The sequence below is a fragment of the Lates calcarifer genome, linkage group LG21 (assembly GCF_001640805.2).
Source record: "Lates calcarifer isolate ASB-BC8 linkage group LG21, TLL_Latcal_v3, whole genome shotgun sequence".
Classification (NCBI taxonomy): Eukaryota; Metazoa; Chordata; class Actinopteri; family Centropomidae; genus Lates; species Lates calcarifer.
In genome coordinates, this window is record NC_066853.1 from 2,759,803 (window position 1) to 2,783,634 (window position 23,832).

Genomic DNA, 23,832 nt, shown 5'->3' on the forward strand with positions numbered 1-23,832 from the left:
ACCTCTCCTTCTTCCTCACCCCTTCCTTCCCTCCTCGTTGTGCAAAAATATATCAACACTCAGTCAACACCACCACTCTTTTTCTATTTTATTCTAATTCTTCCACCTCTCCTCACCGAGTCAAATCCCTCCCTCACCCCTGTCTCTCCCTCCTCTCCCTCCCTCACCTCACCACCTCTCAGCCACTGTGAACGAGGAGGAGGGAATCGTGGTATTTGGAGAATTCCCGCTGACCAAAACCAAACGCCGCCTGGATGCCGTCTCCCTCCTCTACATGAACAGCTCTACCCAAATAAGGCTGGGCTTTTTAACTAGACGCGAGGGGAAGAGCTGCTGAAAGGCCATGCCCTTTTAAGGATGAAGTTTCCTTTTTTTTTTTTCCTCCCTCATCCTCCCTCCCTCCCTTACCCTTTCTCTCTCTCTTTCTGCAGACTGTAGTGAAGTCATCCTGCCTCATCTGCTCCTTTTAAGCCGGCATTTTTGAGAGGGAGGTCCCTGGGAAGCATATACAAACACTCAGTCAGGCATCCACGCTCATCCCACAAACTGCACTAGAGGCCAGCAGAGAACTGACCCATTCCTTCACACAGTGAGTGTTCTACTCTTCTTCTATTCTGTCTTCTATTATCGATCAGTTAAGACAAATCAACTCATCGCTCATCAACTTAAGAATCAGCGAGGCCTTGCTAGTTTCTTTTCTGCTAAAATAAAAAAATAAAATGCATACGTCTGCATTGCATGTGTTTAAAAAATAAAATGACACTAGCAGATGTTGTAGTCCTTTCAAAATAAGAGCATCGTAATCAGACAAAGGTCAAAGGAGACGTCTCGTGCATCTGCCGCCACGAGTTGAAATATAGATGTAGAATATGTAAGTTTGAGTTTTCTTTAAGTTGTTTCTGTGCAGGTTTTGGGAATTTTATCTTCTGTTTGAGTTTCTGTATTCACTTGTTCTGTATAATAACAATTATCACTTAAAAACCAGCTGTTTTCCAGTGGAGTCTGGTTGAACTCGAGCTGCCTGCTGCCTGTATTTTCACCTAGAATTACCTCATTGTTCATTTTTAATGTGACTCAGATGTTATTTGAGGGTTAATATGTTTTCCATGTGAGGAGGAGGAGGAGGGAGAACCAGACAGTGTTGCATATCTCAGACAGTGAACATACCTTTTATTTGCACAAGCAAATGATCCACTGCCATAGTGTGACAGGACGCCACACTTTAATGAGGATGCAGATGCAGATAGAGAGAGGAGAGCAGGTTTAAAGACATGTTTCTTAAAGATAGAAGTTCATCCTCTGCACTGAAGATAACTAGTGAATCATTAAGGATGGCAGCGCATCCTGTTGGTCCAGTAAAACCAGAAGGGAAGTAGTGGCTGTAGCAGCTTGGCTTCTGAGCAGCAGCCACAGGGGCAGATAAGCCTATCTGCCCTGCCAATCCTGTGGCGGCACATAAACACAGCAGAGGCACAGTAGCTCATAAAGCCAGGAACTGAACACATCCTGGCGCTGGGCTGAGTCGGACGGTGCTATCTATGTTAGCTCAGACATACAGCAGCTATACAGAATAATCAGAACCATGAAGGGACTTGGCAGCAGTTTGTGAAAGTGGTTTATGTTTTAATAAAAGTCTGGCAGGTCAAAGCGAAGCAGCAGTTTTCTGTGCAGCTGGAATAAAGCAGAGCTGAGGGCAGAGTCAAACCTACATCAGCTAACTCTGAACTTATCTCCTCCCTCCCCAACTTGTGCATTTGCATTCATACTAAATCATTACACGGTGGTTTGATGATTAACCGAAAAGGAGGTGAAGGCTGCATGATGCCACATCCCCTCAGGCCGCCACAGTTGCCACAGCCCCTCACACTGGTTTCCTGTTCTGGCATCGTGGCAGATTTACCATGGTAATGGAGAAACAGAGGAGGGAAAACACAAGCGAGGGAGATGGTTAGGATGAAGGGATGGAGGTGGTGAAGTCATGTTTTGTGGGATATGGTACTTTGGGACTTTTGAGAGGGGGCATTAAAGGCTTTCTTTCACTAGAAATCTGTGGTTTTTGTCCTATTTTTATCTTGGTTTTCCCTCATTTTCCTTTTTTATATTGTCTTCTCATTATTCTTCCCCATGGTTACACAGATTTCATGCATGAAAAGTTGATTTTGTTAGAGTCAGAAGGAATGATTGTTATATAAAAAACTAATTTGTACTGGCAGTAGCTACTGACTTAAATGTTGCATCCATTGTTCATGTTCTTAACGTTTTTATGTTACATGTCAAGTGAACGCTGCCTTGAATATTTAAGGAGAGGCCAGACAGACAACACAGATGCTTGTTTAGCAGATAATCCTGAGTTATTGGACCTGGGCTGGGTCCCAAGCATAACAACAGGTCCCTGGATACACATAAATACCAGAAATAGAGACTGGGACCTACTGGACTTAGTTAACCTCCAAAAATATGATATTTGTACGCTTGTTATGTAATGCACACATGATGACTGATACAGGACAAATAGCGTCTTCTTTGGACAAGACACAAAAGGGCATCGAGTGCACAATGTGGTGAAAACACAGCTTCTATTTCTTCCCCTACAAAAAGTGTAGTGTGTGTTATTTGCAATTGTGGCCCACAGAGTAGTTTATGAGGCAAAGAACTAGAGGCCAATGGAAAAAAAGAGAGACAAGTTAACGGCATACCAGACAAACATTACTCTGTAATAATGATTACACAATGATGCATGCCAGTGGGAATAACGAGGGGTGTGGGGTGTTCACCAGAGACCGATGAAGATATAATGTAGTATCTGAACTTGTGGTTGAATGTAAGTGAGTGTGTTGCCCAGCGTGTGTGTTTGGTTTCTCGTGGTTTGGAACAGGACTACAGGGAATGCAAAGAATATTAAACAGGGTTGGTGGTAACACTCTTGCGGATGACTCCGGGCAGGAGTCCATAAATGTCACTGGCATGCATGTAGTATATCAAGTATACAGATGCTTTACTTACCACTACAGTTAAGTCATGCTTTAAAGCAATTCATTATACTCACAGTAAATAAGTAAAAGAATTAAAATGTACTTAGGTATCCAAAGTTGAGAGCATCTATAATCAATCTTTTTATTCCCTGACTCCTCAGTTCCCATCATATGAAGAATTTTAGCATCTTCCAGGTCATTGTTTTACCACTTTATTGTTTTCTCATCGGGTCGTTTCCAGCCACAGCACATGGATATTTTAAGTACTAAACCCACTGTACACCACCTGTCCAGCACTACAACACACTTGGGGAAAAGCTAAAGAGTTGGTGGAGACCAAAACAAAGCTAAAAGGGTATGCTAACAAGTCTGTAATATGAATTCAAAAGGTGAGAATATGCTAGAATTGTGTCCATACCTCCTCCAGTTTTAGGGATTTTCATGGCCTCAGATTAGTTGAAGAAGAAAGGAAGGAAGAATACGACAGGAAAGAAACGAGGAAAAAGAAGAAAGGAAGGAAGAAAATAAAGATAAAACAAACTTACCTGAAGCATAAAAGGTTTTACATCTGTCAAGTCTTGGCCCAACTTGACATTCTTTCACTTTAATATATGAATACTACAGCCAGTCGGCTAAAAAGAGACATTTATAGTTGTCTTTGGGAATAAGCTTCCCCATCCTGTACCAGAGATGAGCCTCCTTACCCAACTCCTGGGTTTAACATTTGAACTTTGAACCTCCCCAGGAATCAGGAAGTTGAAGTGACCTGACATCAAGATGGCAACAAAGGTTGGATGGTGCAGACAGCACTTTGATATGGGTTTTGCACTTGGCTGTTGGCCCAAAGGCAATACAGAAGCATAAAAAGGGGATGTGTGTTTATGTGTTGAGGAGAGAGAATGAGTGTGTGTTCAAAAAGAGAATATATATATATATATATATGCAAAGAAAAAAATCATCTGGCTTAAATAGAGCTCCCATTGTATACCACTTTGCTTCACACACCCAGGTCCTGATAAGGCTAAATGGTGTGCATTAGGACACACAGCGCTGTTAACGCCACTGTTACTGAGAGAGGTATTCAAACTAAGTGCTGAGCATTTACGCTTATATACACGCTTTTGACTGCATGTCGTCAATGTTTGCATCGGTGTATGTCAAGGTGGGACAAGAGGATGACACCAATCAAAGTCCAACTACACATTTACTCAGATTTCTCCACAGATAATTAACATTTTTCTCTTTGACTCTATCTTCCATTGTATTCCTTTTGTCTCCTCCCTTCCCTTCCACACTTACCTCTCAGGGTGTCGGCATGGCTAACAAAGGTCCATCCTACGGCATGAGCCGGCAGGTCCAGGATAAAATTGACAGCAAGTACGACCCCGACCTGGAGCAGATCCTGGTGGAGTGGATTAACCGTCAGTGTGGCTCTGGAGTGGGGAGGCCAGAACCAGGCAAACTGGGCTTCCAGGCCTGGCTGAAAGACGGATGCGTGAGTGCACACTTAAGTCTTTTTGATTGATTGTTTTTTTCTAGAATTAGCTTTAAGATTATTTTTTGTCTTTTCCCCCAGGTCCTGAGTGAGCTGATTAACAGTCTGTATGCCGGAGACAAACCCGTGAAAAAGATCCAGAGTTCATCCATGGCCTTCAAACAGATGGAGCAGATCTCCCAGTTCCTCAAAGCTGCTGAGTCATATGGCGTCACCAAGACTGATATGTTCCAGACTGTGGACCTCTGGGAAGGTCAGAGGGGTTCTGTCATTCTCATTCCTCAGTAAAGCAAACATTTAATGCTAGAAGATAAAACTGGACTGCCTAATGTTGTGTGAGTCCCACTCATCCTGCCAAAACAGCTCTGGGTATTGACAATTGGCAGTAGATCCTTTGGGTCCTGTAGGCTGTTAGGTGGGGCCTCCAAGGATCTGGCTTGTTCTGGCACATCCCACAGATACTGGATCAGATTGGGATCTGGGGAGTTTGGAGGCCAGGTCAACACCTTGGGCTCTTTGTCATGTTCTTCAAGACATTTCTGAGTAGTTTTGGCGTTGTGGTGGGAGCAGTGTCCTGCCGGGGAGGCCCTACCATTGGAAGTGCTGTTGCCATGAGGAGGGGTGTCATAATCTGACTGATGGTAGGGTTAATAATCCTGGTTGTATATGTGTGTTGGGGCAGGTAAGGACCTGGCGGCGGTGCAGAGGACTCTGTCAGCTCTGGGCAGCTTGGCCGTCACCAAGGATGAAGGCACATACAATGGAGATCCCAACTGGTTCTTCAAGTAGGTCACGAAATGAAAACTCCTATATTGCTGTTAGGATAAATTTTGTTGTATTTATTTGGTGACATAAATTTCCAATGATGTGTTGCAGGAAAGCACAGGAGAACAAGCGAGATTTCAGCGATGAGCAGCTGAAGGCGGGCAAAAACGTGATCGGCCTACAGATGGGGTCCAATAAGGGAGCCAGTCAGGAGGGCATGAGCTATGGAAGACCCCGGCAGATCCTGTAAAATCATTGAGCCACGGATATCCAAAACCTCTGCAGCCCTTGACACCCTTTTAGAGCCTGTAAGCGTCCAACCAGTCCAGTACAACCCTTCTCTGCTTTAGAGTTTAGTTACTTTCTGAAAAGTTGCCCCTCCAAACCTTTAAGTCTTGACACTTGCCCCTGAACCTTCCTTATGTAGATGCTTGCACTGGTGTCCCTTGCAGAGCTCACCATGCTTTGTCCTTCCCACTGCAGTTAGGACCAGTACAACTGAATGTTTGAAGTAAATAGTAAACATAAAAATTACCAAGATGATATATTACAAATAAGTGACTACTGTCTCACATCTGTATACATAACAAATGTCTGAATTATGGCACCAGTTTCCTGCATTTTAGAAATATTGTTTCTGAATTCTGACTTAAAGATTGGTTTGTTTATGTAACAGAAGGGACATTTAATTTGAGTGGTGACACAACCCGTGGCATACCAAGTACTCCTTAATTTTACTGTTACAATATTGTTCAGTACCTACCACTTCCCACAGTGCTATGCCTGCTGTATCAGCGCCAATATTTTTGTACATTGTCTTATTAAATAATGACTTTGAAATACATCTCTGAATTGACTTTGTGATTCTGGTAATTTCAGTTCTGCCATTTTGAGATTAGAAAAAATATCATCAAAGACGCTTGAAACTGCTGTACTTTGTGTTTAGTGCTAATTACCAAATCTTAGCATGCTAACAGGCTAAATTAAAATGAAGAACATGGTAAACATTGCAGGTTAGCCTGCTGACATTTAGCATTTAGCTCCTAGCATCATCTAGCGTGTCTAGTCTTGTTAAAAATCCTTGCTTGATTGGCATTATTTTTGCCATTTTCACAAGCTTAGATAAATTTCTTCCTATGCCACAAACACAGAAACCATCACACTTGCTGATGTTAGCATTTAGCAACACTGTACCCAAGTAGCCTAACAAAGCTGCTAGCATGACTAGACTTTCATCTTTCATCTCTAAATTTCTTCATCTTCCACACACACACAGAAACCACTATATATTACACCTGCAACGTGTTAGCATTGACAATGTGAGCGTGTTAGCATACTGATGTTAACATTTAGCACAAAGCACTACTGTGCCCAGGTGGTGTCACGAAGCGGCTAGCATGGCCAGACTTTATCTCGTTAAAAACCTTGTTTTAAAAATTATTTTGCCCATTTTACCATCTTAGTTTTTTATACCACACACACAGAAATGATTACACCTGCTATACATCAGGGTGTTAGCATCATTACGAGCCTCTCAGCATGCTAACATTAGCATTTAGCTCTTAGCATTACTGTGGATAAATACAGTATTATGTAGCTGTTGTCTACTAGCATGGCTACTTTCTCCTGTAAAGAACCCTGTTTACAATATTATGTTTGCTAGTTTTCCCATAGAAGCCACTAAACACTACACCTGAAACATATTAGCATTGTCACTGTAAGTGTATTAGCATGCTGATGTTAGCATTTAGCTCAAGAGCTGTTGGCATGGCTAGACTTTTCGTAAAAAACCTTGATTAAAAACACAACTTTCTTGCTTTACCACACAAACAACTACCTTCATACAACTGTGATTACTGGCAACATATTATTGTTATATATATATTGTAATATTGTGAGTTTCACTGATTCCCAAAGTGTATCTGAGTTTCATAAACCATGTCAACAATCTAATAAGATATTCCATCAGTAGCCTTTTATTATCATTCACATCACCTGTGACTTGCACAGCAAAACACAAGTTTCCAGCTTCACTCCAAACACTCCTTTACTTTAAAAAATTAAACTCTTTAATACATTCTTAAAAACACTTCGTACAAATCATGGAACACAGTTGGTATACATCTGTACAGCAGGCACACATTGTGTATATATTACGCTTTACAAAAAAAAAAAAAAAAAATTACAAATGCAAATCCCACACTTGAAAATCCCACTTCAAGTTTTTCTCAGTAGTTGGATGATAACCCCAGTCTTAAAAATCCAGAAACACCTCAGAAAATAAATCTTATTCTTAAAATACAGTACCCCTCTTAAAACCTCACATTTGAGGACACTTTTTCATGGAAGACCTTGCCTATTCCAACGCACACATACATACAAACTCACTCATTCACACACAAACACACACACACAAGATTTGTACCTTTCTCTAGTGCACATCATCATCATCGTTTTTATCTTTCTCTGGGGGAACTGCATCAACCTATAAGCTCAGTTCCTCTGTGAAAGATTGAGTTTAAAGAGAATTAATTCCAGTTTTAAGGAAAATTTATCTCCATACACACACACACACACACATGCAAACATGCAATTATACTGGCACCTTTGTTAGGTCCCTCTCCAGTTCACGCCTGACCTTTACTCTAATTTTAACTTAATCCGCTTCTTAAGCTAACGTCTCAACCAATAAAAATACGGTTTCCAGGTCCAACTTTGATGACACTCTCCGGTTTGAAGATGTTGCAGTGATATGTCCTGTTTTGTTTTAACAGATCTGTTATTCAGTTGTCATTCTTGTTCAAGAAATAGAGGAGGAAATGTTTGCAGTTGATAAGTTTAAGTTTTTAAACAAATAAAGAAAAACAAAGTAGGCGCCAGGAGGTGCTAATGTTAGCTAGTTAATCTAGCTAATGTTTGTACTGGTTAGCAGCCGCCGGTAAAAGCTTGTATCTGATAAAAGCTATGGGTTTTACAGGGTGATTCTTGCTATAAGCACATATCTTTGTGTTTTGGTTGTCAGTCCTTTTCTGTGCTGCTGCTAGCGAGCTATCTTCGCCCAGCTAGGGTGAAAACAAACGCTTATATGAGGGGTACCCGCTTTTACTAGTGGGTGCTAATGCTAGCTAGGTTAGCTAGCTATTATTAGCACCTGCTAGCATCAAACTGTGTTTCCTTCACTCATTTAAAAATTGGAACTTAACTGCAACCATTTCCTCTTCTCTTTTCGTCGTAAGGAAAGCAGTATTGGTACCTGAATATTTTTTATGGACTCTGTTCAAACAACATGGGGCACAGCACTGCGACATCTTGAAAACAGGAGAACTTCGGCAAAGATGGACCTGGACACAGTATTTTACTTGGTGGTGAGGTCACAACTTATCAAGCTAATTCTGATGGGAGTTATAACCCTCAGGACTGAAAACACATCCTCACTTTAGAGGATTGTCGTCATTTTGTTTCAGGGACAGGTGTGCAACAACAACAACAACAACACACACACACACACCACACACACACACACACACACACACACACACACACACTGTCACAGCACAACACATCTTGATTTTCATACAAGGCCACATGTTTTGGGGAATGCAGAGAAGGACAAGGAGTCCACTCGTTGTGGTCTGCAGTCCGTTCTGTGATGCCCTATCACCACAGGTGTTAAAAGCAGTACAGGTAGGTGGGTGGGGGAGGAGAGGAGGGTAAAAGCCTGAGACGTCCCTTTAGCAAAGATGGTGAGAGATTTTAAACCCACCCACCCTGGTGCTATGTTACCAGCTGCTCTCCGGTGAGAAGCGGCGTTTTGGCCTCAGAGTCCAGCACCGCCTGCAGCTCCACCCCTGAGTCCTCCTCCTCCTCGTCTTCCACCCCGTCCTCCACCTCCTCCTCTTCTAGGGCGTCCTCCGCCACTCTCCCTCGACGCCCCCTCCTGGCCCGGTGACGTCCCCATCTCCTGCGCAGGCACAGTAGGCCCCTGAGGTCCAGGTGGGCCAGCGTCACCTCCAGGGTGTAGTAGAGAGACCAGAAGAGAGCAAAGCAGCCCAGCAACAGCAGGAACTGCAGAGGAGGAGGCAAAAAAAGACCATAAATACTACAAAAATGACCCAAAACAACATGGCGGTGACATTGTGTAACTTCATACTCTACCTAGAGACACTGGAGACGTGTTTTGGTGTGCTGCTGCCGAGTTTACCTTGAGGTTATTGGAGGTGAACGGGTTGATGATCTCTGGAGGGATGTCCAGGCCTGGAGGGCAGGGCAGAGAGAAGCTGCTGTCCAGGTATTTGCCGCTCATCGCCTCCTCCACCAGTCTGTCAATCAACACACAGCCAATCAGCATTCAGAATATCTTTGTGAGTCAATCATAGAGCAGTGCAGGGATGACGCAGGAAGTTAGCATCATTGGTTTTTGAATTACTGAAGAAAATAAACTGTGACCAACAAACGTTTCTGATACTTGGATGTTTTGCCTCAAGATAATCTTTGTATAAAGTTAGTGATAGTTTGAAAGAGCGTGAGTAGAAACACAACGAGGCTGTAAAGGTGGACTGACTTAGACTTAGACAGACTTTATTGATCCCTTTGGGATGACTCCCTCAGGGAAATTACGTTACTGACGAGTAGATGGGTTTTCATGTTAAGACACTCTCATTAGCAACCGCCTTTTTTAAGACACGTAAAAGAACAGTTTCCCACACAACTGTAACCAAATGAACTGTTCCTTGTATTTCATGTTCTAGAATAAAACGTGAAAATGTCCAAGTAAGAACCCATTCAAAAAAGTCACCAACTTTGGGACATTAGAACCGGAAGCACTAAAATGTGAACTTATTTCCAGGTTTTAGATCTTAGAACAAGTATTTGTATTAATGAAATGGGAGAAACTAAGATGAAATCCACTGTTATAGAAGCTGTTGTATCATTAAATGGCAACAAATAATTAAAACAGGACGCAGTTACCAGGAAGGAACGTCTCACCTCTGTCTTTCCTTGACCTCACTGAAAGTCATAGAGGAGCCATACAGGGTCATCTTCCACTGATTTAACACCCCCACAAACTGTTTAGACGACGGCTCTTCTGTAACAAAAACCCAAACAATGACAATAACACACTTCACTGTGTTTGTCGTGTGTGTGTGTATGTGTGTGTAGCAGCGTCTTACGGTGGTCTGATATCCTGAGGGTGTACTGGCCCTCAGCTCTCTCTCCCCAGCAGCGCACAGTGGAGAAAGTCCAGTCCTGGAATCCTGCAGGGTCGCTGCTCAAACACAAACACCTTCATCAGAAACACTGACATGACATCTGTCATGAAGACAGTTCAACATCTGTGTGTGTGTGTGTGTGTTTTTTATGTGTGCGTGCGCACTTGTCGACAGCACGGCGAGCCCCGATGACTGACGTCATCCCGCTGGGGCAGACCAGCACAATCTCCACGTTGCTGCGGGAACGGTGGGTTATCGTCACAGTAACGGTCACATGCTCCAGCGTCTCCATTCCGGAATGTCTCAGGTCAGCGGCAGAGACTGAGAGAGAGGAGAGGAGAGAGAAGCTTAGTCTGTGTGTGTGTGTGTGTGTGTGTGTGTGTGATCTTAATGTGTGTTTAATGATTTCCTGTCTGATAAAAACAAAACAAATCTGTTTTTTTAGTCACGCTAGCAGTATGGCATTGTTGTTCCGAGCGTGCTAACAGAGCCGCTACAGTGTGACCTCATTGAACTGCTGACATGGCTGTGGATTCTTGGTCTTGGTGACAAATAAATAAAATGTCAAAAATAAAAAAAATCTTCCAAAAAAGTAGGAAGTACAGTCACAATATCCTTTTCTGTTCCTGAGTTATAGCCTTAAATAACGGCCATAAGACTGTTTTTCTTTAACGTTATGATGTCACAGTGAAGTCGACCTTTGATCTTTTTCGTATGAAACTTCACCACTTCATCATTTTAATTTGACATTTGTGTTAAATTTTGTCATGAATTCTTGAATTAAGATGTTTGTGAAGCCATAGTTACTTTGAACCTTTGACCTTTAACTACCAAAATCTAATCATAATTCATTCTTGAGTCCAAGTGCAACTTAGATTCATTATTTGCTGCTATCTCAGCCGAGACACATCTGAAAACTAAATTTGGAATCTTATTAAAAGTATTTTTGTGGTTAAATAAAGTTAAATACTGTCTCACATTACATTATATACACTTTAAACTGAATTAGCAATAATATTAGAGGGTGATGTAGAGTAAGAACTTGGTTTATTTCGCACTTGTTTTCATGTGAATTATGTTATTATGTTACAGCCCTTATAAAATCTAAAAAATATAAAATCATTACTTGCTTTTACAGCTCATAACACACAATGTGGGCTGGAGAAAAATGGCTACTGAGAGAAATTCTCATTAAAACTGGAATTAGTTCTCTGTAAATTTAATCTTCCATCAGGCTCTGGATCTCTCCCCTTCACTTTCTCTCCATGCAAGTGTGGTAAGTCGTCTTCCTGACCACCTCCCGCCCTCCCACTGTGAGTGCCTGATAATTTCTTGGCATTTCCTGGGCTCTCACTGTTAATGAGCCATGGTGGCTCCACTGACCATGTAGGGCAGCACACACATTCTCGGGGCAGGGAGGGACGGCGAAGGGGACGAGGAGTGTAAACAGAGGTGTGGAAGGAAAGGCAGAGGATTAAGGGGAGGGGAGAGATGGAACCAAGTGGAGGAAAGGAGGGGAGAGTGGGGGAGAAACATGATTTCTAAGTTTTGCACTTTCAACAGCGATCAATAAGAGGTGGGGAGGTCCTCGCAGCTGTACCCGAAAAATCCAAATATGGCTGCCACCTCTCGATCCCAGCTCCAGAAAATGGCTGAGATAGTTTCATGACATTGTGTTGCTTGAGCTGCGTGAATTAATACGGTAAAATCATCCACTTTGGAGATCACATGCAGCTCTACGTTTTATCATGTGTTCTTCTGTTCTTTTTCAGAACAAATTTTCTCTGTTGTTTTCACTCAGAACAACCCAGAGCTACAGCTCTTCACCGACATGAGCTTCTGTTTCACTCAGGGGGCTCCATTATAAGTCTAACACCTTGTTTCCACTTAGCTTTGTGTATGTATGAGCTAGTATGAAAAATGTTAACCTTTGTGTGGAATTTTGATCAGAATGAAGTTAGCATAAAAACGAATTAGCTTACATTTAAAAGCATTTTTAGCTAACACCGGCAGGAATGCTAGCTGTGTAAATGTATACAGAGCACATTAATAGTGGTTCATCCTTTTTTTTCTTTTAAAGATAAAATTAGCTTCTATCTGTCCCTAAAGGCGTGCATTTTCTTGTGTTGAACACTAGGGGGTGTACTCCATATATTATACGGATACAAAGCAAAACTGTATGGAAAAGAGGTGTGATTGTCAAAAGAGCTCGGAGCTGGTGATTTCAGCACATTTTCAAATCCAATGTTTTCTGGTTTAATGGCACAAAAAAAACAGGGTTCACAAGGTTCCAAAGCGTTGCACTCAGTCTCTTAATTCATCATGGGTGTGTTTTTTGACTGTAAATCAAACTTTTTAAACCATTGCCAGCTGCTTCTGCTTCCTCGCCAACACCTCCATGGTTGCTCAGATTGGTGTAAGTGCATTAAACAACATGGAAGCTGGACTGGATAATGACTACAGCATCAGTCTGAGGCCTTGGTTACGTGTCAAACCAAGAAGTTTTTCTGTTGCATACTGATCTACAAAAATTATTAAAAGCGCAGTGCTATGCCAGGCCAGTAGATGGCGATGTAACTTGATGCAGCACAAACACAACTCAATAGTCCACTGTTGTAGTTGTTGTTCTACTTGCTTGTGGTTATTAGGCTTAAAACGTAGTAATAAAAGTGCACGATGTGGGCCTGTGTCGTCACAGTTTCGCGTATCGCCAGTTTTCACAGCAACGGTAAGGATGGCGTTTTCAAAAAATTACACTCAGGGACCTGGTTTCAACAATTTTCAGGCCCCGAAATTGCTACTGTTGTGTGAGCAAAAGGCCAAACTGCAACAAAGGTTTACTGTTTTATTCAAAAACTGTTGAATCTAGCAAAGACACTTGCGTTGCTGCATCTCCTCACAAACCAACACCACCACCCCTGACCTCGACTGACCACACTGTGGGGATCCGACCGGTCATTACTTGGGTCAAAGCCAGTCACTGTGAGCATGTACATGAACATACATCAGCAGCAGCAGAGGTGTTCACATGGGAATCTGGCAGTTTGAAATACTCAAGGGACAGGGGCATGAGCCAAGATGGCAGCCAAAACACATAGAAACTACGACAACAAACACTGCTGAGTAGTGACAGACAAAAACCCTGCGAGAAGACTGATTCAACAGAGGGTTTAAAGGGAGAACAGTAGTTTAATACGATTCAGTTTCCTTTTGAAATGATGCCCGGTCTGCTCTGTAATAGTCATTAACTCTTTGCTTTGTCCTTGAGAAAACTCTGGACTGGGACGAGGCCATAAAAGAGGGAAGATACTGATCGAGGTGGAAGGAAATGTTCCTGCTAGAATGAGGTCACCGTGAGCATATGTGAAAAACTGAAGAGAGAGAGAGATCGCATACACAGACGGTTGAGTATGAGAGAGGTAAAAAAAAAAAGAAAGAAGAAAAAGTACTGAGAGGAGTTGCAAAATGCTGAGGCAGATAGAGAGGGAGGAGGAGGGGAAAAAAAAAAGAAGAAACAGCAGCGATCTGGAAAAATCTCACCCAGTATTTCAATGTGGACGCAGCAGGAACTCACAAACAAGAGAACTTTACCTAATATGGACAGAAAGACGGAGAGAGGAGCAGGGCAGGGAGGGAGGCAGCTATGGAGCTAGAAACTAGACAAGCAACTGTCCCCAATGAGAGGAGTTACCGTTCAAGGTGCGAACCAGCTCGTCAGGGTAGGTGAGGATGGTCACTTCCTCTTTAATCACAGCGCTCTGATAGGACACGAGGAACGGCACTGACTCCCACACCTGTGAGATGAGAGGAAGTTTAGGGTGCTGACAGCGAGCGGCTGATGCTGTGTAAACGGTGTGTGTGTTACCTTGGCGGCGTTGACAAGCCTCCATGCGTTGAGCAGACCGAAGCCATGCTGGTGGCTGTGATGGAAACCAGCTCCATTCACCCTCCAGTCTGCACTATTGTCACACTGTTTAAACAAATACAGAGATAAGGAAAGCCTATGTTTACACAAACCCACAAATAAACAAAACAGATGACGTTTACTCCACTGAGAGTCAACAGAGCTGCCACAATATCCCGAATTTGGGAGGAAAACAAGTCGTAGTGTGGCTCTCCCAGGGGTAAAATCAGCAGCAATTAAAATCAACAACATACAGCATACAATGTTTACTGTGAGCCGAATTATCCAAAGTGGTCTCCTCCTCTCCAAAACAAACAGACACAATAATTAAAACAAGAAAAATGCTGAATAAAGTGGTTTCATGCTCAAAATTTGTGTTTTTCCGGCGCTCTTCTGTGGACAGTAAGGGGTTACATGCTCTCAGCTGCCGGCTAACGTTATCTCAGCAAGTTTTAAAGTTAGGATTCCTTCAGTGTTCATCGTTCAGGAGGTTTTTACTGGGAGCCGAATTATCCACAGAGGTCTCCCCCTCTCCAAAACAAACGAACAACGTAACTAAAATAGGTAAAGACGCTGAATTAAGTGGTTTCACATTTCAAAATCAGTGTTTTTCCAGCGCTATTCGGCAGACACGGGGCGTCAGTAAGGGGCTACGCGCTGTTAGCTGCCGCTGCCGTTATCTCAGCTTGTTTTTAGGTTAGGATTCTGGGAGCCGAATTATCCACAGGGGATGTCCTTCTTTCCAAAACAAACGGACTAAGTAATTGAAATCGGTAAAAACACTAAATAAAACAGTTTCACGTTAAAAACCGATGTTTCTGTGACGCTCTTGTACGGACACAGGACGTTGAGAGGAGCGGTTTGCTCATCTTATTTCTTACTTAAGATCTGATGACAAATCCTTAAACTGATTTAATATTATAGTTATAACATTAACATTAACATTAAGTGACGGTGACTTGAAGCAGTGGGAAAGCAGTCAACTGAAAATGTTTTAATGACAGTGACAATGACAGAGTTTTGCTAGGCTAACTGTCCCCCTCCGTTTGTAGTCATTGTGCTAAGATAAGCTAACTAGCTGCTAACTGTAGCGCCATATTTAAGACAGATGTAAGAGTGGTATAAAATTTTCTCATCTGCCTGAAAGACATCCAAAAGTTGTATTTATTCCTAAATCTGTTTTATATGTAATACTCTAATAATATATATTTTTTATGAATTTATTATATTGTCAGTCATTGTCTCATTTCATTGTAAATTGAACATCTTTCACTCAGCACCATGGGCATTCTTCACAGTTTTAGATTAATACATGTTGAAAGAAACTGTTTCAGTGTCAGGCATTAATATTAAATTCATAAACACAGATTAAGGAAAAAAGTTGTTTTGTATGTTAATATTCCACTGGCATAGTTACAGATGAGGACAGATGTTTTTGTGTAGTCTAAACAGGGCCTCTTAAGAGTCTGGGTTTTCCTGAACAGCTCTGATACACCACAAAGTTTAATCAGACCCACCTTGGTGGCGGTGAAGGTGATGATATGCTGGACATCCCTCCAGCTCAGGCAGGGCCGGACCTGCAGCATCAGGGCCACCATCCCCGCCGCTAGGGGGGCCGCGGCAGACGTCCCGGTGTGGTATTCAGTGCAGCCCGTCCCGTGTTGCAGGGACCAGTCTGACGTCACCTAAAGACACAGACAGACATGGTTAAATTCATGTACAAACAGTGCCCAAGATGTTTAGTTATACATTAACAGATGGGCATATACATTCACCTTAGAGGGTATATCCTAAACAAATGATCTAAGCTCAGTCGACTAAACTAACACTTCACTCGGGCACTGGCGTCATGGAGCCATCTCGACAAAAAAAGACATATTTACTGCAAGTTCAACACTGTTTGTGAACAGCTAATGGAGGCTGGGGAGGCTCAGCTTTAGGAAGATGAAAGGAAGTGAAGAGGAGGAAAAAAATAAAGGGAAATAAAAAAGTCTATACAAAGAGAACAGTAATGCAGCACGTCAGACTGTGGTTGGGTAAAATGGAGGAGGATTTATAGAGAAGATTAAGTTTATGAGCAGACTTTGGCAACAAAAGGTCAACTCTTACAAGTCTTTTAGAACTACTTCTCTCATTTGTATATGTTTAGGGTTGAGTGGAACAGAGTCGGGCTGCACAGTTAACTGAATAACGATCTGCAGGAATGAGTCCTAAAACCAGGAAGTAAGTTAGCATGTTAGCATGTTAGCACTTCCTGTTCCCTCGTCCCAAAGTCAGTGTGTTTCTGGTTAAATGTCTGAAATAAGGTCTGTGGTTTTAACACAAGCTCAAGACATTTTCAGGTTTTATTCTCTGACATAAAATGGGTCAGTAAATCCCCCACTCCTGATGTTTGAAGCTTTTACGTGTCTTAAAAAAATGCGGTTGCTAACGAGTGTCTAAATGAGACCTACAGAGGTTGTCGGGGACGTTAACATGAAAACCCATCTACTCACCAGTCCACCTTTACAGCCTCGTTGTGTTTCGGCTCACTATAGGAGCTAGCCTAGTATTTAGCCACTGAAATGTCTAACTCAGGAGTGGTTGACATGCTACATTCTTAGTTTGACTACCATACGCTAGTGTTGTGTCCTCACAGAATCCATGTATTAACGTGAGCTATGTCCATTTCCAGTTTCCGAAGACCAAAACACAAAATTTTAGTGCCACAGCAATTAAAAACCCTCTGCTTCTCCCCGCAGTCAAAACACCTGACGTAAACAATAACCCTCATATCATTGTACCTGAGCATGCAAGTCGGTGTAGCGACACCCAGTGTTCAAACACTGAATTACATTTCATCTCAGGATAATTTTAACAAGATGGCTGCCCACCCTGAGTCTCGTTCTCCTAGAGTTTTCTGCCTCTTAAAATCAAATGTCCTGAGCAGAAAATGAAAAGCGAGTCCCTTGAAATGGATCCTCTGTCCTCTGTCCTCCGTTGGCTGGAAGTATTTCAGTTTTAGAGTGAGTGATGTCGCGCAAGAAGAAATCAAAGAGGAGAGAACGCCACAAAGCAACAGCGCTAACTTGTTCAATCACCTTAAAAAAGACAACAAAGTGCAGTAGGATGAATGCACTGAACCGCCGTCCTTGTCCAGCATCAACAACACTGTCCTGCGCCAGTGTTAAATTAGCAGGAGTGTAGCACAACATGGAAGTGAAAGCACTGCTCTGTTTTATTTAAATCATGATAATTTCAGCTGTAATTGTGCAGCTGTAAACATGCCACGTGTGTCCTCCGCCACGCTCTGATCCACTCATTAGTGACAGCTCGTCTGACAGAAGGACCACAGCGATCTGGGCTGAGGAATTTCCCTCCCCTCTCTGTGCTTACATGCTGAGGACACATTTCCAACAGCTGCTTCAGCCATGTAGAGGGTTAGGGGCTTGTCATGTTTATGCACCGAGCATCGGGCGGTATGTTCAGTGCCAGCAAATATTCAAAACTGATCGCCGGAGTTCCCAATTTTCCCAGGACTTCTCCCGACTTTACAGACTCATATGTGAGGACAGCTGTTCTTAGCTTGGCTTCTACAGAGTAATACACTAATGGGCAGTGTGTGGTGAAGCGCTCAGGCCTGTGAGTGCATCTGTGGTCAGTGGTGGATCAGTCTTCTCCAGAGAGAACCCAGCCCTCGCTAAGCTCCCCAACACCCCTCGGGTCCAAACTGCGTTACCACGGCAACAGCCGCAAAAACAAGGGGCAAATATAGGCCAGCAGCTTTTTATCGGGGGCCCTCGCTCCGGCCATCGTCCTCCTGATGTGGAGCTGCTTTTCAAACATGTGTCACTATCACTAAAACTGAAGTCTATATTCAGACAAAATGGCGTCAATTAAATAAAGAGGTTTGTTTATAAAGCTATATTTAGATATTTTATTTTGTTGTTAGTCTGTAAAACTGTAGGCACATGAAAATAGTTTAGATTGTCTATTCTGGGCTACCGTAGAAACATGGCAGACTCCACAGAAGAGGACCTGCTCCTATGTAGATATAAATGGCTGATTCTAAGTGAACGAAAACACAAGGTTTGTTAGTTTTAGGTGATTATACACCTATCTACGTATGTACGGAGTGAGAAGAATGACATTAAAATTTTTAATTCAGACAATAAAATTTGGCATTGAAAACAAAATATGGAAAATACTGACATAGCTTAAAAAAACTCTCACTGGAAAACACATCATAAAACAAATAAATATCCTTTTTTTTCAGTGAAACTTTTTTTTATACCAAATTTTATTTTCAGTCAAAATTTTAATGTCACTGTTGTACCTCCATACCTATTAATACTATATTATATTTCTGTCAATAGATCAGAAATGTTACACACTGGTCCTTTAACAGTAGTTTTGTGGTTGGTTCCAGTCATGATTAATTTCTTTAGCTCATTTCTGATTCATTCACACTTTGAGTCGTCATCAATTGTGTGTTTATGTGTGTGTTGCAGTAAAACCTACGATGTTCCTCAGCTTGCTCCCCCCGCTGCTGAAAGTAACAGCCAACATGGCCGCACACTCCTCAGCGTAGAAGGGCATCCTCCCGTTCTCATCCACAGCTCCTGCAACACATGAACACATGATTGTTAATGTGCTCACACCCAAAACACAAATAAAAACTCCTGAGGGTCTGCGGGTCTTACCGATCGTGATGGTGTAGATGGAGTTGGCGTAGCCGTCATAGTTGCAGTTGTCGTCGAATTGGCCCCCGTTGCCGCTGGCGACCACGAAGATGCTGCCGAAGCCTCGTCGGCCCGCGATCACACCGTGCTGCAGCGCCGCCTGTGGAGCGAGATCATGTTTCATACAGTCAAAGACCAGAGGAAGCAGCACACACAGGTGTGTTATCACTCTGCTCCACTGTAACTGATCTGTTACAGTCTGCTGCCCTCTGCTGGACAAAAACAACACTGCACACAGTCTGAGGCTCACCTTGCCCAGAGGATGAGGTCCGTCCACAGTGCGGCCGTCGTCATCTGGACCCCAACTGAAGCAAAACACAACATTACACTCAATTCGATCAAATACAGACATTAAAGGCGACTGATGATGCTTTAAAATTTATCTTGTACTGGTTCTTTATGCAGCCGCTGTCTGAACCAGTTCAACTCCCGAAGCTTCCTCCATTTCCAGAGCAACATAAATAAACTATAGTAACCAAAACAAATGTTGGAAATCTGGTGTTCAGCGTCTGAAGCTACATACAGATCTAACAGAGCCAGACAGAGGTGTGTTTGTTACCTGCAGCTGTAGATGTCATTGACCTGGTAGTGCTTGTTGAAGGCGATGGCCTCCAGGCTGTCAGTCAGTGGGCCGTCCAGGACTCTGATACCTGACGACAGAGCAAGAGTTTGTTTCAAAGCCTCTGCCTTTTACGTCGGTACGTACTCTAATTTACATTCTCTTGTTTGTACCTGCCACCTTGCTGCCGTACGCCACCCCCACGGCGCAGATGCTGTTGTTGGGAACGGCTGCGATCTCTCCGGCGCATCGGGTCCCGTGGTGGTTGTCGCTGTGGACGTCGGGGTGAGGCATGGGGTCCGGGTCATTGGAGTTCAGGTCGTAACTTCCCTCTGGACTCTGAGAGGAGAAAAAACCCAACATCATCACTTTTCGGCCTCTTTTGTTTTCATGTTGAAGAGGAGGAGATAAAAACAGGTTATACAGGTAGTGTAGTGAATGCACAGTTGGGAAAACTGCTTGTACAAACATTGACTAAACTCCCAACGTATCCACTGCGCTCATTACTCCCCAGTTTCTCTCTGGCTGCTGCTGCTGCTGGTGTAAACTTTAAGCTGCGTATACACTGTGAAATCTTCACAGCTCTGCTTATAGTAAAGGCAAGTAAATTATTTTTTGTTGGACACATTTTGGGGCTTTAGATGCTGTACTACATGTGCTGATGCCAGTGAACCCAAACGCAGCCAGCAGCAGCAGCAGCAGCAGCAGCAGCAGCTTGAGGCAGGAGAAACGTCTAAAGCAGAAGCTGAGCTGATTAAACCAGCAAAAAATGGATCTGAACATGCTCTAAACGCACCTTCTCCGAGCGCTTTATACTGTTAAAACAGACAGAACACAGCTCAACTCACACAGTTAGCGTGGACTTACGTAGTTGGGCTGAATGTCCTGGTGCGTATGCTCCACCCCGTCGTCCACCACGACCACCGTGACTCCCTGGCCGGTTATGTTGCGCTCCCACACCCCTGTCAGGTTGATATCCATGCCCTTATTGACGTCATTGTGCTGCAAGAAGAACAAGAAACATCAAGAAATGCAAAAGAAAAAATAATCCAACCTGAAACAGCTTTGAGGCAATTAGAACATGCCTGGAGTGCAATGATAATTCAGTTCTGTCAAGACAAGACTTGCTTTATTGACAAAAACAGCCACTTTATGTTAGAAACAAAAGCCAGGTAAAATTCCTGATTTTGTCAATGAAGTCTGGTGTTGATATATCAATACCAGTCTCCACTGACAAAAACAGGAATTTTACTGGGCAGAACACAGGAGCTGCTGGAATACCACTGCCTCCATCTGTTAGTTTGTTTGTGTTTTTGTTTGGTACTTTTACTTATGTAAGAAGATCTGATTACTTCCTCCACCACTGAAAGTCCCACAATAAATTGAGTAATTGGTATTCCAGCAACTCCTGTGTTCTGCTGGGTAAAATTCTCCTTTTTGTCAGTGGAGTTTGGTGATTGTATATGGTGATTTTTCTGGATTTCTCTGTAGAAATCCCTGTCAGTCCCTATCAATCATTTACATCCAAAAACAATGGAAAATTAGGCCCAGGTTCAAAAGTTCCCAATGCTTTATCGCCACCAGAGTCCATTGATTGTTGAGATTGTTCTGCTCTGGTAAAATTCCTGTTTTTGTCAATGGAGTTTGCTATTGATATATATGTGTGATGTTTGTGATGAACAAAAAGGATCTCACTCTTTAATAAAAAGGTCTATCTCTGTAGGAATCCTCTCCATAATGTTGTCTGAATATGTGTGAAAACAGTGTTAGCAGACTACAGATATAAGATCCTCACCAGGTGCCACTGTTTGGGGTATTTGGGATCGTTGAAGGCCATCGATCTCTTCGAGCGGCTGAGCACCGTCTCCTGGGAGTACCACAGGACGTGAGGGTGGGCTGCCAGAACGTTGCCGGGCTGGATGCTTCTCTTCCAAATTCTTCCGGCAGATCCGGTGCCAGGCTTTACAGAACACAGCAGGTAGTGGCCTTCCAGCTGTCCGATCTGGCCCAGGTTCTGCAGACCGGCCTGCTCCGCTACCTGGGACAGAAAGATGGAGTACAGATGGATGTAAGGTTCCCACACAATCACACAGCCTCACAGTCAGTCCCTGTTTTATTTTGAAAATATCAGAACACAGGAAATACTGTACCTTGTTGGCAACTAAATCCAAGAGCACAGAGCTCGGTTCGCCGTCCTCCTCCTCCTCGTGATGTGGGCCAGCGTGGAGCCGGACGGCCCAGGACTGACCTGGACCGCATGACTGTGACGTCCAAGGTGAGGGAGGAGAGGAGGAGGAGGAACGATAGGGAACGGATGGCACGACGGAGGGCAGGAGGGTCACCAGCAAGAGGGTGACGGAGGACAGAAAGAGGAGGAGGAGGAATGTGGGGAAGTATGACGTTGCCATAGCAACGGGGGGCGACACACAGGGTCGACCAGGCAAGTCCTCCTCATCTGAACAGCAACCTGGACGTCAGACCAAAAAAGACAAAGAAAAGAAAAAGAGAAAGGTCTTGTTAGCTGTTAGCTGACAATCTGAGAACGAGCAGGCCCGGCTGCTTATCGCCGGCGTGCTGCATTCAGGGGCAGCGTGTTAAGATTCACAGCATCGCGTTAACAAGAGAGCGGCGGTTGCACCACGTCTGATTAACGCTTCTGTGGTCACATCAAAACTCCTGCACCTGCTCTTGGAAAATTAGACAACAGAGCATCAACAAATACCTCACTAACATGTCGCTCAATATCCCAACCACAGTTCACTTCAGCTATGATTTAATTACAACGTTTGTATTAAAAGAGGCACAGCTGGATTGACCTGTTTGGAGGTGTTTGTATCCTGTCACTCCCACACACCGTCCACACAGCAGATTCAGTTTTTGTTTAGGGGTAAACACAGATTCATCTCAGGATCTCGGGACTCTGTACAGTTATGACTACAGGTAGCACCGTGTGTGAGACTGAACTACATTACCTGGAAATCAGGTGTGTGACATAAACCTGACTCAAGAGTCAACACGATTACAGGAAGGAAGGTTATTAATATGTCACTACTGCCACACCCTTAAAACCTACTAAGTAGTGACATATTAAAGGAATAATCTTGATTTTCACGGAAATATGACACGTTGAATTATAGAAACAACACCCTAATATCAAGAAAAATAATCATATTTTAACTGTTAATGTGTAAAACTAAGAGAATTATGAGTGTTCTGATAAAACTGGTTAAATTAGTGGAAATAATTCAGCTCTGTAGCTAATACCTGCCGTATAAAGGACATAAAAAACGTCAACATCAAAGACAGATAACATTAGAGGGAAGTGTTATCAACAGATCCGAATAACGTTAATTATTAACAACAGCAGCTCACATTTACAGACATTCAGCTCGGCTAATGTTAGCTAGCTCTCAATTCTGCTGATTGCTTAGTTTTTATTTATCGTTAGCCACTACGTGAGCTAGCCGCTAGGGGTAACTAGCTTAGGACAGATAATTTAATTATCTGTGAGCGTGACACTTGGATTCGGCTACGATAAAAATCGTTAATAAACCAGTTTAAAGTGAAAAAAACAACAGAAAAAACTGAAGTAGAACTCGTGTTAAAACCGGAAGCGTTGCTGTTGTTGTCATAGCTTCGTAAGTTAGCTTAGTGTCATGAAGCTAACCGTTCGGATCGTTGTTTTTACGTGAAATAAAATGATACGATTCGGTGTCGGTGACGGTTTATTAAAAGATAAAACAGTTATTTCTTACCTTTCCACTGGATTCGCTCTCCTCACCTGTTCCTGGTGACATTTATGACTAATGTTGGGCTTGTCATAGCTTCTTCTTCTCCTGGTTTTTTAGCGGTTGCTACACTGAGCGCCATGGTGCATTAGCGCCACCTTCTGGAGAATGAACGGTCTTTTCCAAAAATGTAAATACGTTCTTAGTAATATGTGAAAAATGTGTTCACTTAAAGGTGTGAATCTTGGTTCACTGACTGGAGCCCTGGTCGTTCTCAGAAATGGAGGCTATCGCAAAAACACCTCGTGGTGGCCATGGCGGCCATTTTAATTTCCGCCATAGCCAATTTATGTGTTTAACATCATTTCTCCTGAACCAAATATGATGCACAGGAAAGGTGGTGTCTACCCCCGTGTTTTCATGGTCAAGGATTACAATGATACCACATACAACATTATAAACTGTTCAAGTGACTAGC

The 23,832-nt window shown here is 43.0% G+C and overlaps 2 protein-coding genes across 6 annotated transcripts; one reads left to right on the forward strand and one right to left on the reverse strand.

Moving 5' to 3' along the window:
* The first annotated feature begins 422 nt into the window (after positions 1-422).
* Positions 423-6,076, forward strand: tagln (transgelin). 2 transcript variants are annotated; one of them, XM_018687612.2, is made up of 6 exons: positions 437-589; positions 3,718-3,761; positions 4,279-4,467; positions 4,549-4,720; positions 5,150-5,252; positions 5,344-6,076. In XM_018687612.2, the coding sequence occupies exons 2-6, from the start codon at positions 3,750-3,752 to the stop codon at positions 5,480-5,482; spliced, it is 615 nt and encodes a 204-aa protein (XP_018543128.1). In that variant the 5' UTR covers positions 437-589; positions 3,718-3,749; the 3' UTR covers positions 5,483-6,076. The 2 variants fall into 2 exon arrangements, with proteins under 2 accessions (XP_018543129.1, XP_018543128.1); XM_018687613.2 differs by lacking the exon at positions 3,718-3,761 and having other exon boundaries at positions 423-589.
* A 1,109-nt stretch (positions 6,077-7,185) lies between these two features.
* On the reverse strand, positions 7,186-23,492 carry pcsk7 (proprotein convertase subtilisin/kexin type 7). Of its 4 annotated transcripts, none has more exons than XM_051078943.1 (17): positions 23,382-23,492; positions 21,777-22,093; positions 21,422-21,664; positions 20,494-20,628; positions 19,800-19,965; positions 19,627-19,717; positions 19,318-19,372; positions 19,029-19,167; positions 18,847-18,947; positions 15,864-16,031; positions 14,308-14,412; positions 14,134-14,236; positions 10,607-10,763; positions 10,404-10,498; positions 10,219-10,315; positions 9,434-9,551; positions 7,186-9,297 (listed from the first exon to the last, which is right to left on the reverse strand). In XM_051078943.1, the coding sequence occupies exons 2-17, from the start codon at positions 22,032-22,034 to the stop codon at positions 9,007-9,009; spliced, it is 2,322 nt and encodes a 773-aa protein (XP_050934900.1). In that variant the 5' UTR covers positions 22,035-22,093; positions 23,382-23,492; the 3' UTR covers positions 7,186-9,006. The 4 variants fall into 4 exon arrangements, with proteins under 4 accessions (XP_050934900.1, XP_050934899.1, XP_018543127.1 ...); XM_051078942.1 differs by having other exon boundaries at positions 9,388-9,551; XM_018687611.2 differs by having other exon boundaries at positions 10,219-10,318.
* Positions 23,493-23,832: the final 340 nt, after the last annotated feature.

Excerpts from the sequence above, each read along its gene's own strand:
- tagln (XM_018687612.2), top strand. Across the intron at positions 4,721-5,149 it reads GACTGTGGACCTCTGGGAAG|GTAAGGACCTGGCGGCGGTG; the intron begins GTCAGAGGGGTT and ends GTGTTGGGGCAG. Across the intron at positions 5,253-5,343 it reads GATCCCAACTGGTTCTTCAA|GAAAGCACAGGAGAACAAGC; the intron begins GTAGGTCACGAA and ends GATGTGTTGCAG.
- pcsk7 (XM_018687610.2), bottom strand. The coding sequence starts at position 22,034 with ATGGCAACGTCATACTTCCCCACATTCCTCCTCCTCCTCTTTCTGTCC. Across the intron at positions 10,499-10,606 it reads GCTCGCCGTGCTGTCGACAA|CGACCCTGCAGGATTCCAGG; the intron begins GTGCGCACGCAC and ends GTGTTTGAGCAG. Across the intron at positions 10,319-10,403 it reads CCTCAGGATATCAGACCACC|AAGAGCCGTCGTCTAAACAG; the intron begins GTAAGACGCTGC and ends TTTTTGTTACAG.